At 26.2% G+C, this 13,819-nt stretch overlaps 1 protein-coding gene across 5 annotated transcripts in view; it reads left to right on the forward strand.

Moving 5' to 3' along the window:
- The window catches only part of LOC135923965 (protein unc-13 homolog A-like), a 76,059-nt gene that overhangs the window by 30,428 nt on the left and 31,812 nt on the right, over positions 1 to 13,819 (forward strand). For all 5 annotated transcript variants that reach the window (XR_010571307.1, XM_065459001.1, XM_065459000.1 and 2 more), the window contains exon 13: positions 9,463 to 9,601. Coding sequence is in view for 4 of the 5 variants with exons in the window: in XM_065459001.1 (XP_065315073.1) it covers positions 9,463 to 9,601 (139 nt within the window). In the remaining variant the exon portion in view is untranslated. The remainder of the gene's footprint in view (positions 1 to 9,462; positions 9,602 to 13,819) is intronic.

Genomic DNA, 13,819 nt, shown 5'->3' on the forward strand with positions numbered 1-13,819 from the left:
GCCTAATTTTTTAAGCCCGAAATTTTTTTTATAAAGTTTTGCCCTGCCCGATCCAGTAATTTTTTTTTTTAAATTTTGCCGCTCAGGTCCGGCCCCGCCCTAATTTAATTTTTTAATTCAAAATAAACGATATGTTATTTGGTCTATAAATAAAATCACATATTTTTATTATATATAAAAAATTCAACATAAAATTGATAAATTTAGATATATTTTAAAAAATTTCTAAGGCCCGACTCGACCCGGCCCGAATTTTCTTAAAAAATATTAGGCTTGGCCCGGGCCTACTTTTGCAGATCTCTAATATAACATTCAACGTTATTAATTTCACGTTTATTTTTTAATACATTATTTTAATACTATTTTTTTTAAAAATATGTTTTATTTTTATAGCTTATATCTTATTGTAAATTGTAATTGTTTTTAGATCAAAACATTCATTCATTCAAAAAAATATATTATATATCTGTTTTATTAAATCTTATTTTATATACTTTTATATGTAGATATTACTTTATTTAATCGTTTATATTTTAGAATGATAAAAAATTTATAATAATAGTTATATATATTTAAATAAGGAATTTAAAAACAATAAACACCATCTTGCAGATTGAAATATATATTTTTAATTTTATTTATTAAAAATATAATTATGTAATAAGATTTTAAACATATTAATAGATTATATGTAGTCATTTAATTTTTATAACTTGTTTATATCATAAGGAAATGAATCTCACATCAATTAATAGAGAATATAAAAAACATTTTACCTACGCATTTGCAGTTTACCTTAGCATTTGTATTTTACCGCGGCATTTGCAGTTTAGTCAAATTATTGGCTCATTTTTATAACATTACAATTAATAAAACAATTTTAATGTTACAATTTATGCTTCATTTTTTATATAAATCTATAATTATTATAAGTAAAAATTAATTATATAAAAATATTATATAACAATATTTATTTAAATAAGGGCAAGAAATATTTAAATAGATTCTCGTTAATATATTTTACATTTCTAGTTTTATAAATTTGGCATTATGTCAATTTAAATTCACTCTCCCGCTCATTTATATCTAATTTTGTTTAATCAGTCTGCTTTCGCTGTTTAAAAATTATTTTATTGCATTGTTTGGCTCTATTTATTTTTTTAATAAAATATAATCCGTTCAGCTCATTTCATCCCGAAATATATTTCAAATTCGCCTACCCACCCATTATTTTATATTTTTTAACACGCGTGCACCCGACCCCGTCCAATGTATAAATTTATAGCTAAATACTCGCCAGGCCATACCCGGTTAGAAATTTAAACCGGGAACCTGGTCGGACCATGCCCCAGGTTAACTTTCAATGTTCAATTGCGAAATTCCTTTTTTAAAAGTTCGTTCTTTTCTTCTCTTTTTATGACTGACCAATGGATTCCATTATAACTTAATCTCTAATATTTTAATTTATTCCTTCTCACTTCTCCTAAATGGATAAATTAATTATCTGGGTCTTTTTTTGTTAAAGAAATAGATTATTTATTAAATATAGTACAAGAATTTTTTGATAAAAAATATTTTTATCGATTGGTTTATCTTAACAAAAACGAAATTATTTTTAACCAAGTTTTTTTAAACAAGTGCTCATCCTTAATAAGGTTGTTCAAAATAAAAATTAATAGGAAATTGTTTGGTTATAAAAAAAATATTGCTAAAATTAGATGAGTTGAAATCATATTTTATTTAATATTAAAAATTATATAATCTACTAATAATAATAATTCTAATCTTCATGTTCATAAATAATAAGAAAATCTATAATAACATTGTAATTACTATAAATATACTATTTTAAATATATTTGATCGATTTAAAGTGAATTTTTATCTTCTTTATTTATCGAGTTTTAAAAAGAAAGAAAAAAAAGCTGTATATTAGATTATTATATATTTGTAGAATGCTTAAAATTTTCCTTTCCATGTATTTAAATAAAAATATGAAGGTATTCTTCTTTAATAAGAATAAAGATAATGAATAAGATGATACAATATTTTTATTCATAAATTCCCACATTTAAAGCTTTGGTCATTAAAATTTAATCTTTATGAAAAAAAATTAATGAATTAAATACACTTATGAATAAGCCTTTAAAGGTGGCCCCGCTGAAGGCCGAACAAAAGCTGGTCGAAAGCCCTCAAAATTGGGAGTATGTGGGCAAGTCACTATAAAATTTACCCGCGAGGCCATAGCATAGTCCGTACCCGGCCATATCTTTGTTATATATAGAGTATAAATGTACTTTGACCCAAGTAAAAAATAAGAAATATCTATAACATCATATTATTAAATCATGCTATAATCCCATATCTTCAAGAGAAAAAAAATTAAGGACATTTAAATAAATATTAAAAAAATTCTCAATACAATTACCAACAAATTAGCTTACTTATTAACCCCCCCCCCCTCACCATTATCAAGGCCGATATCTTACGAATACTGAATTCGATGAAACTTATGATATAATAAATAAACGATTTCATCAGGATGGTGCCCCCAGGCGCATGCGCAAGACGGACATTGGGACGTTTCACCTTCTTTGGAGATTTACTTGTTCTTGTAAACAACATTTTAAACTAATAAAAAAAAATTCCCAACACTTCCATATACAATAAATATATCACGATATAAAACAATAATTTTTAAAAGTAAATTGATAATTTTTTTGATTTAACTTCATTTAAAATAAATGTAACATGACCCATGATATATTAAACTAAAGACCTTCAGTAATATTTCCGACGGCTGATTATTATAGTGTTTTATCATTTTTCAAAATTTCGGAGAGTATTTTTTTTTAAAAAAATTTCTATTTTAGAAAAGAGATAACAGTAAAAATTAAAAATATGTGAAATGCGCGAGAATCTATAAACTTTGATCGGATGTCGACATTAAGCTGGTAGAAGGGATTTTTCTCACCTTGTAATTTAAGGAAGTTGCAGGTATCATTTAGTAATCTTTCTAGGTTCAACTTTTTAAAATAATATTCATACAAGGAACCTAAATTGATTTAAAAACTTTGATCATATGAAACATTAAATTAATTAGAAATATAAAAGAAATTGATAATAAATTCAGTTTAAATCTGAAAATGTCTGCCATAGACGGGTCAAATATCTATCAGCTGTCCGAATTGCATTAGCCAGTTAAATAGCGGTCGATGACCGAATTATCCCTGTTTCAATCATATTGAAATTTACGGATTATATATTTTTTTAAATTCCTTCATCGACCGTTTTTTATATGACCAAAACATTTTAAAATAATCATTTTTTAAAAAATGTATTTTATTTTAAAGCAATTTATAGGAAATATATTTTTTTTACTAATCATTTATAATTGGTTAATTATGATTTTAAAAATATATTGATTCCTTAATTTATCCTTATCATAATAACAATATTTTTTTTTATAAATTATTGCGCTAATATTTTTTTGTAAAAAGCTAAAATTAGAATGACACATTTTAGAAAGCAGGTAATAATGAGCTTCCTTTTATAGTATTGTATACAACATATTTTTCCGCCCTAAATTTTTAAAATTTATTTTAAAATTTTAATAAATGCAAATTTATAAAAAAATTTACATACAAAAAGATAATTACGGCCCACGAACCCATGTAATATATTTTTCGGACTGAGACAAATTTCAAAAGTATAATTATTAATCATGAATTAGTAAGTTAAAATCAAAATTGGTATAATATTACATTCAGAGATTCTTTTTATATTAAATATATCAATATCTTCATATACATATTGATACTTTGAATTGAGCTTATTTAGTGTAAACCCAGAGGGAAATTGACGATATTTATTTTCGCGATACTTTGTAATTTTAATTTTATTTATGAAGTAATATATATTTGGGTGGGAACTTTAAAATTTTTATCTAGTATGAAATCCCTCGATATTTTTATTTATGCCAGAGTCTACTCTCTTTCCCCAGTAATAGAACTCCCTGGTGGGGGCATATTCTTCTCTCCATTTTCTAAATAGGTTAAATAAATTGTTAAAAAATTTATCAAAAAATCGATTCGATGTAAGGCACAGTTTTAATTTAAATTTGTTTTATAAGGAGTATTGCGATTAAGAAAATTATAAATGATTATTAATTGAGACCTATATTTGTCATCGTGTATAACTTGTTTTATACATTTCGGCCATAAAATCCAATAAACCTCGACTTCATGTTCTATCAACAAAAATATTGGAGGAAAAAAATAGTTTGTAATTTTCGGAAGTGATAACTGCTTTCGGAGCCGAAAATCTCTTGCATTATTAATTGATATACATATGTTCCCAGAGGGATTATAACTTTTGGCATCCGCTTATACGCTTATAGTAGAAATGAGTCACTAAAAAATGTTAACACCGCTCTGGGCTTACGAGCCTCACACATTATACCAATTTTGGTATATATAATAACAATATTAATTAAAGGAAAAAAGAATTTCAATCGGGTTAAATTTTTTTGAATGTTTTATTTTGCTCGACAAACTAAATATGACCCAAAATTTTTATTTTTTTAATATAATTATATTTATTGATTTTAATATTGTAATATATTATTTCTTTTTTTAAAATCGATTTGAAACAATAATTTGAAGAAATTCTTTATTTTTTACATTTTATATTATACCCAACACTTTCCTTATTTCTTAGGCCATAAACGCCGTTTTAATTTAATTAGATAGTACATAAATTTAATTATATTTATTATTTTTTTTATTTCGAAAAAATAGTATTTTTTATTACAAAATAAATCTACTACATCAAAATTTGTTTATAAAAATGACCTTCAAATGGTACAAAAAAGAATTCTCAACAAGTATACTAGCACCCCCCCTAGTCCTTAGGAGATCTCAAATAGTTATTAGGAATTCACCCAATAGAAATAGGGAAAGTCAAAATAAGATTTGTTATTATATGACCAAATCTTTATAAATTTATAAAAAGGACTTATTTATCATAAAAAACGAATATAAATAACAAATTATTTAAAATTTATGAAATCTATAATAAATATATTGGTTTTTTTTAAATATATTTTACTGAGGGTTTTCTAATAATAAACTTTATCAAGATATAATAAATATTATATTATTTAGAATTAAAAAAAATAAAATAAATTTTAAACAATAAATATAAATAAAAAAACATCTTTTCAAAAAATTATCTTAAATTTGTATATTATTTTTATTTCTTACCATCGGTCGGGTTATTTTCTATTTAATAATAAATTCCTATTTTCAAATTCGTATTCTTTTAAAAATGTAATAAAAAAACGATATTTTTTGGTTAAATCCCTGGATTAAAATAAACTATTTATATACTTTTTATATATTTAAACAAGTATTTTTAAAGTATTTTCTTCTTTTTTCAAAAACCACTATTTTTCTGATCCTTAGTTTTTAAAAACAATAATTTTTGAAGAGTTTAAAAAAAATACTTTTATGCAATAAAAAAAAGAAAGAAGATAAAGACAATCGATAAATTGTGAATTATCAATACAATATTTATGAGGTTTATATTCCATCCTTAATTCGGATGGAAATTATTTATGTAACAATTAATAATAAAATAATTTAATATTCCAAAAAATAAATATTAAAAAAATATGGGAACTAATCTTTCTAGATGCTGTCTCGCTGAATAATAACCAAATAATAACTTTCAAAAATAAAAATTGGGCCGAAATCGAGTATCAACTATATTGCAGTCTTTCCAGATTTTCCCACGATCATAGAAGTGCTAATCATCATTCATCCTTATCCCAGGTGTTTAAAAACATGACAATTTTTGGATACTTTTTTCTGGAATGGTCCAAAATATTGTATCAATCTTTATACTCATACATTCATCGCAACAGCATAGTATTCGCTTTCAATCATTTTTGCTCGTTCGGAAATTCTTTCCAAACTTTTGAAACCTCAGAAATCTACCCAACCTACGCGCCGGTACAAGAAGCCTTAATAAGCTTTAATTTTATATCCGTTCTCCTCTATAATATCGCGTGCGGAATATTCACTGAACCTTTATTTTACCCTTGCATTGACGAATTCGTCCATACCACCAACTTTTTATATTATAGAATTGTCGATCCGCCTTTAAGAATAACTATCAAACTCGTAAAAGTTGTTTTGTACAGAGCAAACATGTCAGCCGAGTTGGTGCAAAGCCTTAAATCATGGATTTTAACAACCTTACCGCAAAATTTGTGAGATATAAATCTGAAAATAACTTTAAATTATTATTATTTTTAATAAAACATTATTCGAAGATATATTTAAATTTCAAAAATTTTTATGAAATATACAAATCTTATAAAAGGAAATAATTTTATTTAAGAAATCTATGTGTTCCATATGACATTTTTTCAGATTGTAAATTTTTTGAGCTGATTTCAAAAATATTCCAGTATTTTAAAAAAAATCACATTACCGATTCATTATTTTACTACAAAAAAACTTTATGAAAAATGTACACATGGCTTGAGTCAGCGTTCAAATGGAAGTATTAACATAAATCCTTGTGTATTGTAGATATTTAACCGCCAAAAAAAGATGAAAAATAATTACAAAATAGATATACTAGAGTATAATTTAAAAAAGAATTATTTAGATAAGTTATTATATCAGATCCATAAAATTTTCTCCCCTTTCTTAAGTTACTTATTCGAATAAGTTGGGTTTATCCGTTCAAAACCCGTACGTTAAAAAAAATTTAAATTTTAAAAACGGTTTAGCGCCAACTTGCATTAAAAATTTTATTGTAAAATAAAATATAAAAATTATTTCATAGGCAAAATTTGCCCCTCGCCAACAAAGCTTTAGGCGTGTAATAGTGGTCTTTGTTCTTTTATTTGGGGCATTCTACTTTACTTTAAATTTGCTTTTTTTATTATTATATAATAATTTGTTTTTGTATTCACCTCTCATAATAATAAGAAATAGAATGTTAATCGTTTCGAAGTTTTGAATGAGAGAGAAATTCATTCATACTCCAAATTTAATTAATGATTTTTAAGATCAAGAATTGAGAAATAGCAAATTATTAAAATATATATTTTTAATAACATTATAAAATAAAATGAATAATAGTAAAAACATAAAATCAAAATATAGAGTAAAAATTATAAAACTTTTCTTAATTATTAAATTTTCGATCTCACAATTTTATACTAACTAACATTAAAATTTACGATATTTATAAAATGGGAAAAATTTAACAAACTATTCTTCTTTTTTTCTAAATCTTTTTACAATTCAATTTCAATAACTCTAATAATTAAAATTCGCATACTATAAAAATCTTTCAAATATAATATAATCAATTAACATTTTTATAAAACAATCACGTCTATGTAAAATAGATGGTAGACTAATTCTTTATTTTTGATAAAAATCTAAAATAATGAAATAATAAATTTTTTTTAAATCTTCAAATTATTATATATTCGACTTGATATTGGAATGGCCTCTACAAGCGATGTCGACATACCTCTTAGTGATATGTATCGGGCCTAATTTTTCAAGCCCGGCCCGGAATTTTTTTTAAATAATTGTCCTGCCCGGATATTCCGAGCGAATTTTTTTTATTTGTCGCGAAAAACCTGACTCGAAACAAAAATTAAAATATATTTGCCACTCCGGCCTGAATTTATTTAAATATATAAAAATTTAATTATTTTTTTATTGGGAAATAATATTCTACCTAATAAAAATTATTAGCGCCATGTATCTTGCAAGAACTTTAAAATATATCAATTTATTTGGCAAAATATAATGATATCATATTTAAAAATTTAAACCTCACCCGGCCCGACCCGAAACCTTTTAAAAAATATTACAAAGCATGTTTCAATTCTATAGGTTCGACGATTTATTGAATTTCCAAAATTTCAAACACAAAAAAAAATTCTTAATTGATCATATATATTTTTAAAAAAATCCGAAATTTAATTTTGACGTGAAGAAAAAGGAAAAGAAAAAAAACTAATCTTTCATTTCTTTCACGCTCACTTTATTTCGTTTTGTGGCAAATAGAAAAAATTTTTTTTTAAATATTACAAAGAACAGGATTATTGGTTTTTGACAAATTTGTACTCGTTTTATTTTAGTGATATTTAAATGAACACATTTAAAATGTTCTATATTTATTTATCGAACAATAATTTATTGCATACGACAAATATGTCAACTAATTTTTTTTTTGTGCTAATAAATTTCCAACGTGGCCCATAAGAGTTCTTTTACTCCTTTATGCCTTTTTTAAAGCTTTCGCGATTCATAAATAAAGTAAATAAAAGAAAATCAAAAGCAAAAAAAAGGGATAATGAATGAAAATGAATAGATATTCTATTAAATAATGAAAGAAAGATTGGAGGGAAGCAGAAATGTAGGAAATTAACCCAGGGATCTATTAGGTGAATGATCCCATAAAATATTGTAACTTTATTTTGTATAATACTGAAAAATGTCTATTTCCACAATTATTAAACTCCCATTAAAACAAATATACAAAGTGCCATTTTTTTTTGAAATTATTTGCATAAATGAAAATATAAAAATAAATACGACGCTATCTTAATTTATTTGTAATAAAATACATAATATTTCCATCTTTTAAGAATGAGTGGACTAAGCTGCTAATGTCATTCAACCTAGAAGAGCATATATATTATATCAACCATTTAAATTATATGCACAAACTCTTTATGTTTTTAGTGTATGCTAAAAATCAATATTATTCCTGATAGGACTAAAATCCACCCCCCCCCCCCATTCCTTTATCTTAATATAAAATTCTTTTGGATTTTCCATTACACCCCCCCCCCCTCCATTTTTAAAAATAATACCAAAATGTAAGTAATATATCTGCACGCTATTTTTTTTAGAAACTGCATGATATGGTCAACACTAACAAAACCATTACATTTTTACATAGTTATAAACCACAAAAAGAAATTAGTTTTTATGAATTTCGATAAATATTTATATATATTACATAATATAAATAATAAATAATGGGGAAAAAGAATTAATGTACATATTCCTTTTTAAGAAATATAAAACATACTTCAAAAAAAAATCAATCGAGTCCTTCCGTCTACGAGAAGGGGGGGGGGGTGTATCTAAAATCATTTTACATATATCTTCACAGTATAATATGTCTCTCTATTTTCTTTGTTATACTTTTTCCTAAAATAATTTATTGAATATCGATTTACCAACCGAGGAACTCATTCAAATCCAATACCGAATAATTAATATAAGTTTTTTTTAAAAAAAATATGTTATTATTTTGATCAAATTACGGGCATGTTTTTATGAGTTATTTTCTCGATTTTTTTTGAAAATTATATTTTATTATTACATTCGTACACACAAAAAAAATGGGAACGCAGCGCTTTGGGTTTCAGGAGAGATACTCAATTCAGCAATCAGCTAGACGAAGACTCACCCGGATATCTCTTAGATGTGCCTTCTCCCGCCCGTTCCAGATGGATCGAAGCTTTCAACAGGGTCTGCATTCATTTGTCAGAGGTAAATTTGTTTTAAATATTTACTTATTTTTTTAACCAATGCCCCTTTTTCCTCCTCCTCCATATATTAATTATAATTGTAAATAAATAAATAGAAAATTGGTAATTTATCTTTTGCGTCTATTAGATTCCAGAGACTTCTTTGTGATTTATTATATAAACTTATTAACAAAAAGTATATTCACAACTTATAAACTACAAGATTTGGCGGGGTTTTTTAAAAAAAAGAATATTGATACCAAATTTTGGTAAAGAGATTACTTGATGGGTGTTTTCTTATTTTATTCAACTACATTTTATTTATTGAGCGTATCGATATAGTTTTTATTAAGTTGAAATAAAAAATAACAAAACACTCATAAAACTATTGCCAAACCTAAATTTTTGTTAATTAAATTTACTAGCTTGTTCACTATTGTGTTTTTATATTGGCAAAAAAAATTTTTTAAATATTTCTAAGCAAAAATCTTTTTTTTATGCATAAAAATGACAAAAGATTTTGGTATTTTTGGGGTAAAATTTGATCTAACGTCTCTCTTCTTTATAAAAATAATCAACTTTTAAAAAACATAATTTAATAATTTATGGCTCTTTTTAAAATCTTACTAAATCAAAATTAAACAAGCAAAAAGCGCTCAACGACCTTGAAGAAAAAATATTTTTTTTCATATGGATTTAATTTGCTAACGGAAAACTTATTACTATGTAAATTTGATTTTTAAGTTTTTTTTTGTAGTAATTTTTAAGTGTACCAGAAAAAAAACGTAAATTGACATTTTTCATCGGAAATTTTTATAATTTACATATCTGACAAGTGTTTAAGAATGGGATATTAATTTTTTTTTGTCATTTTAATACAATAATATAGTTTATTTTCGTCAAATTTTTGTAAATGTTTTTGAGTTTAAAGTTTTGTATACAATATTTTTTTTTGAATATGAGAAAATTTTTTTATCTTTATTGCCTGGAATACGAGATTTATACTCCATAATTAATATTATTTTATCAAATTTTATTTATAATAGGAAAGGGAAGACTTCAAAAGATAGGATAAGAAAATATTTTCATATGAAATTTTTTTTATTCATCTTTTTATAATTTATCGCTTATAATCAAATCTTGTTTAATTAAATCCATTTATTAATAAATAAAGCTTGCTTTATAGGTTTACTTTTTTCGTAATTCATTAGTTCATGATTTACTCATTTTTTTTGTATATTGCCAGAGTCAGTAATTTTTCTATGATGAAATTTAAACGCAGTAGTGCCATTAGCCATCATTTTAATTGGAAGACCAGGGGTGGAAAATATAGGATTGAGAGGGGAGGTTGGCAATATGATGGGAAGATAATCTACCTGTTTTCTTGGAATTAGGTCATCGTGAAGTTTCTAGCACGGATGACAAATTTCTAACCCAAGTTATATTACTGTTTTGCAGATTAGTCTGGGAAAACTGTAGATTAGGCTAGTTAACCATTTTAAAATATATTTAACACTGCTGAGTAGTCGGTAACCATTGTGGAAATTATATAATTCGTGTTTATATATCAGATATGCTGTAACGCGAGCTGTTTTTGGTATTAACCTTATATTTAATAATCTTTTTGTTCTTTTATCATAATCTAACATTCAGGATACAAAAATAAAATAAAAAAATTTATGAGCATAAAGGGAGATGGCGGATTTATTTTTCCTCTGCAAAGCTAATCCCTTTAGTCAATCAATCTGTGGGAATAAAAATCAGAAATAATAAAAAAAACACTTAAAGAATTTAACCTTTAAACCAAAGTTTTATCCAGAGCCCGCAAGTTCACATACTATTCCGGAAATTTTTACTACTAATAATATTAAAATCAATCAGTTTCAATATCACCTGATCTATACACATTAGGGATCCGTAGAAGCCGACTCAACCCGAAAGCTCCCGGACTCGTGGAGGGCTATTGTAATTAATTTATAGGGTTGGCCTGGGAAATTTTTTTAGGCAAGCTGAATCTGTTTTGGAAATATATTTGTTATAATTTTGAATTATCAGTGATATCAATAAAATTGCTTTTCTTCTTTCGGATATGAGTTTGTGAAAAAATTTGTGTCTTGCAGGTCTACATGCCCATCCGAAATAGTTGCTTATTGTGCAACAAATCCGTTTAAATAACTAATGCTGAGCTCCTGCCATCCCATAGCACCAAGAGAATCAAATCCCCCCTATCCAGAAAACCTCTATATCAATCCAGCCATTCCTTTTTCACTATAGTACAACCACGCATGACCTAGTCAACTTTACAGCCTTCATACAGATCTTACCTGCCTCAAATTCCTTGCTATAAAATTATTTCTTATTGCTCCAATGCCTCACATTTTATCTCATCATAGACCCAAAAGTTCAAGATTTTATTACAAGAATCTCACAACTTTGCTTAATAATTAATCAGTCAGGCAGTGGCTTGACTTTTTATAATTTCAACACCCTACAAACACCTGTTAGAAAAATAATTGACGCGATATATAATGTATTCATTCAAACATTCCTTCCCCCTAAATCGATATCCCACATATTTGAGGAATGATAAAGAGTTTAACAAAAACGAGAGTCAAACTTATTTTAGAACTAGATAACTTGAACATCATATCTGCCATAAGTCCTGCTACCTCCAATGATAATCTGGCTCCTTGTGATTATGTCATATACCTAGACCCGGTTCATAAACACTTATATATTAACGTCGATACCGATACTCTTGTTTGCACTGAACCTCCCATTCTCACTACTAAGCCACATCTAGATTTCAAGAAAGTAAATCTTCCTTTCCAATGTTACTCTTTATTTTTAGTTGACGGAATCCATCCTATATTCCTTCAGGACCTGACTGCAAATGCTATCACTCTGCAAATTCAAATCCTTTAAAATTACCCGGCTCATCGACTATATTCTTCTTGGGGACATTTTATCTGCTATTTTCCAATTTTTTTATCAGGCCAAGTTTATAGCATTTCATAAACTTAACTAATACGGTAGACCTATACCAATGGCAACACCTGGCATCGCCTCTTACCAAAATAAATTCTCAATTTAGAAATTCACGTTAAAGGTGGATGCAAAGCTGCATTACATGGTCCGAGTATACTTAGACAACAGTCCCTCAGACTTCACTAATACATTCAATGCTTTAGTGGATTATTCAGCCTCTTGTTATACAGTTCCTAGTGTCTAATGGACTGCTGGATCAGGCCATCACACCTAGTATCAGAGATAAATTAATACTATCAATGTAAGGCATCTAACAGGAGTAATCCAGGAACTAATCTTCTTGTCTAGGAATAGATGAAATTATATAAGACATCAATTACCAATAATCTACACTTTTTTTAAAATAACACAATTCATAGGCACCCGTTGCGCACACACCCTGATCCTCTATTCTGGCGATCAACGTAAGCCGACTTCTCTCGCAGCCACTCCACCCCTTCTTATCAATGTAAAGAGATTTAAATTTTCTGGTTGACAACTCTGTCGTATTTCTATCCAGAAGCCTACTTAATTTCTTATAGAAACAGTTATGAATTCCCTGAAGCCATTAACAAATAATGCGCTTCATCAGACACAGACTTACCCGCAATATGGTCATACACTATAATGAATATATCTTTATTATGGGTCATTAATTTATATATATATTTCTTATTATTAATCATTAAATAATATTAAATTGAATGACTATATGTGTTAAGTAAAAGGATACCCCTTGATTTAACCCCCCCCCCCCCCCCATTCATTTTTATTTTTATTTCAATTACCCAAATACATCGTATCATCTCATGTTAGGGCCTTAGCTTTCCTTGTACTATATATAAAAGAATTGAATGATATATATTTCTTCAACGTTTCTAAAAATTATTTAAAAATATCGATAAATCTTAATCTGAAATTTAAAGTGCAATTTGATTAAAATTGAAAGAGAAATATAATGTATTTGTTTTTATTAAATAAGTGAAAAGTATGTATATTATTTTCAATTAAGGTTCCTTTAAACTTTTATCATAGATAAAAAATTTAAAAATATTTTCTATCCATTTTATAATAGAATTTTCTAACCTGACCCGTATTTAAAAATTTAGGACCTATCTATTTCTCCTGCGTGATCAGTAATAATAAGGGAATAAGATATATTTTCATTTTATAGTATTATGCAGTGTTGTTAAAGTATTTAGATAAAAAATGT

This window comes from Gordionus sp. m RMFG-2023, chromosome 2 (genome assembly GCF_954871325.1).
Source record: "Gordionus sp. m RMFG-2023 chromosome 2, tfGorSpeb1-WG-v2, whole genome shotgun sequence".
Taxonomy (NCBI): Eukaryota; Metazoa; Nematomorpha; class Gordioida; order Chordodea; family Parachordodidae; genus Gordionus; species Gordionus sp. m RMFG-2023.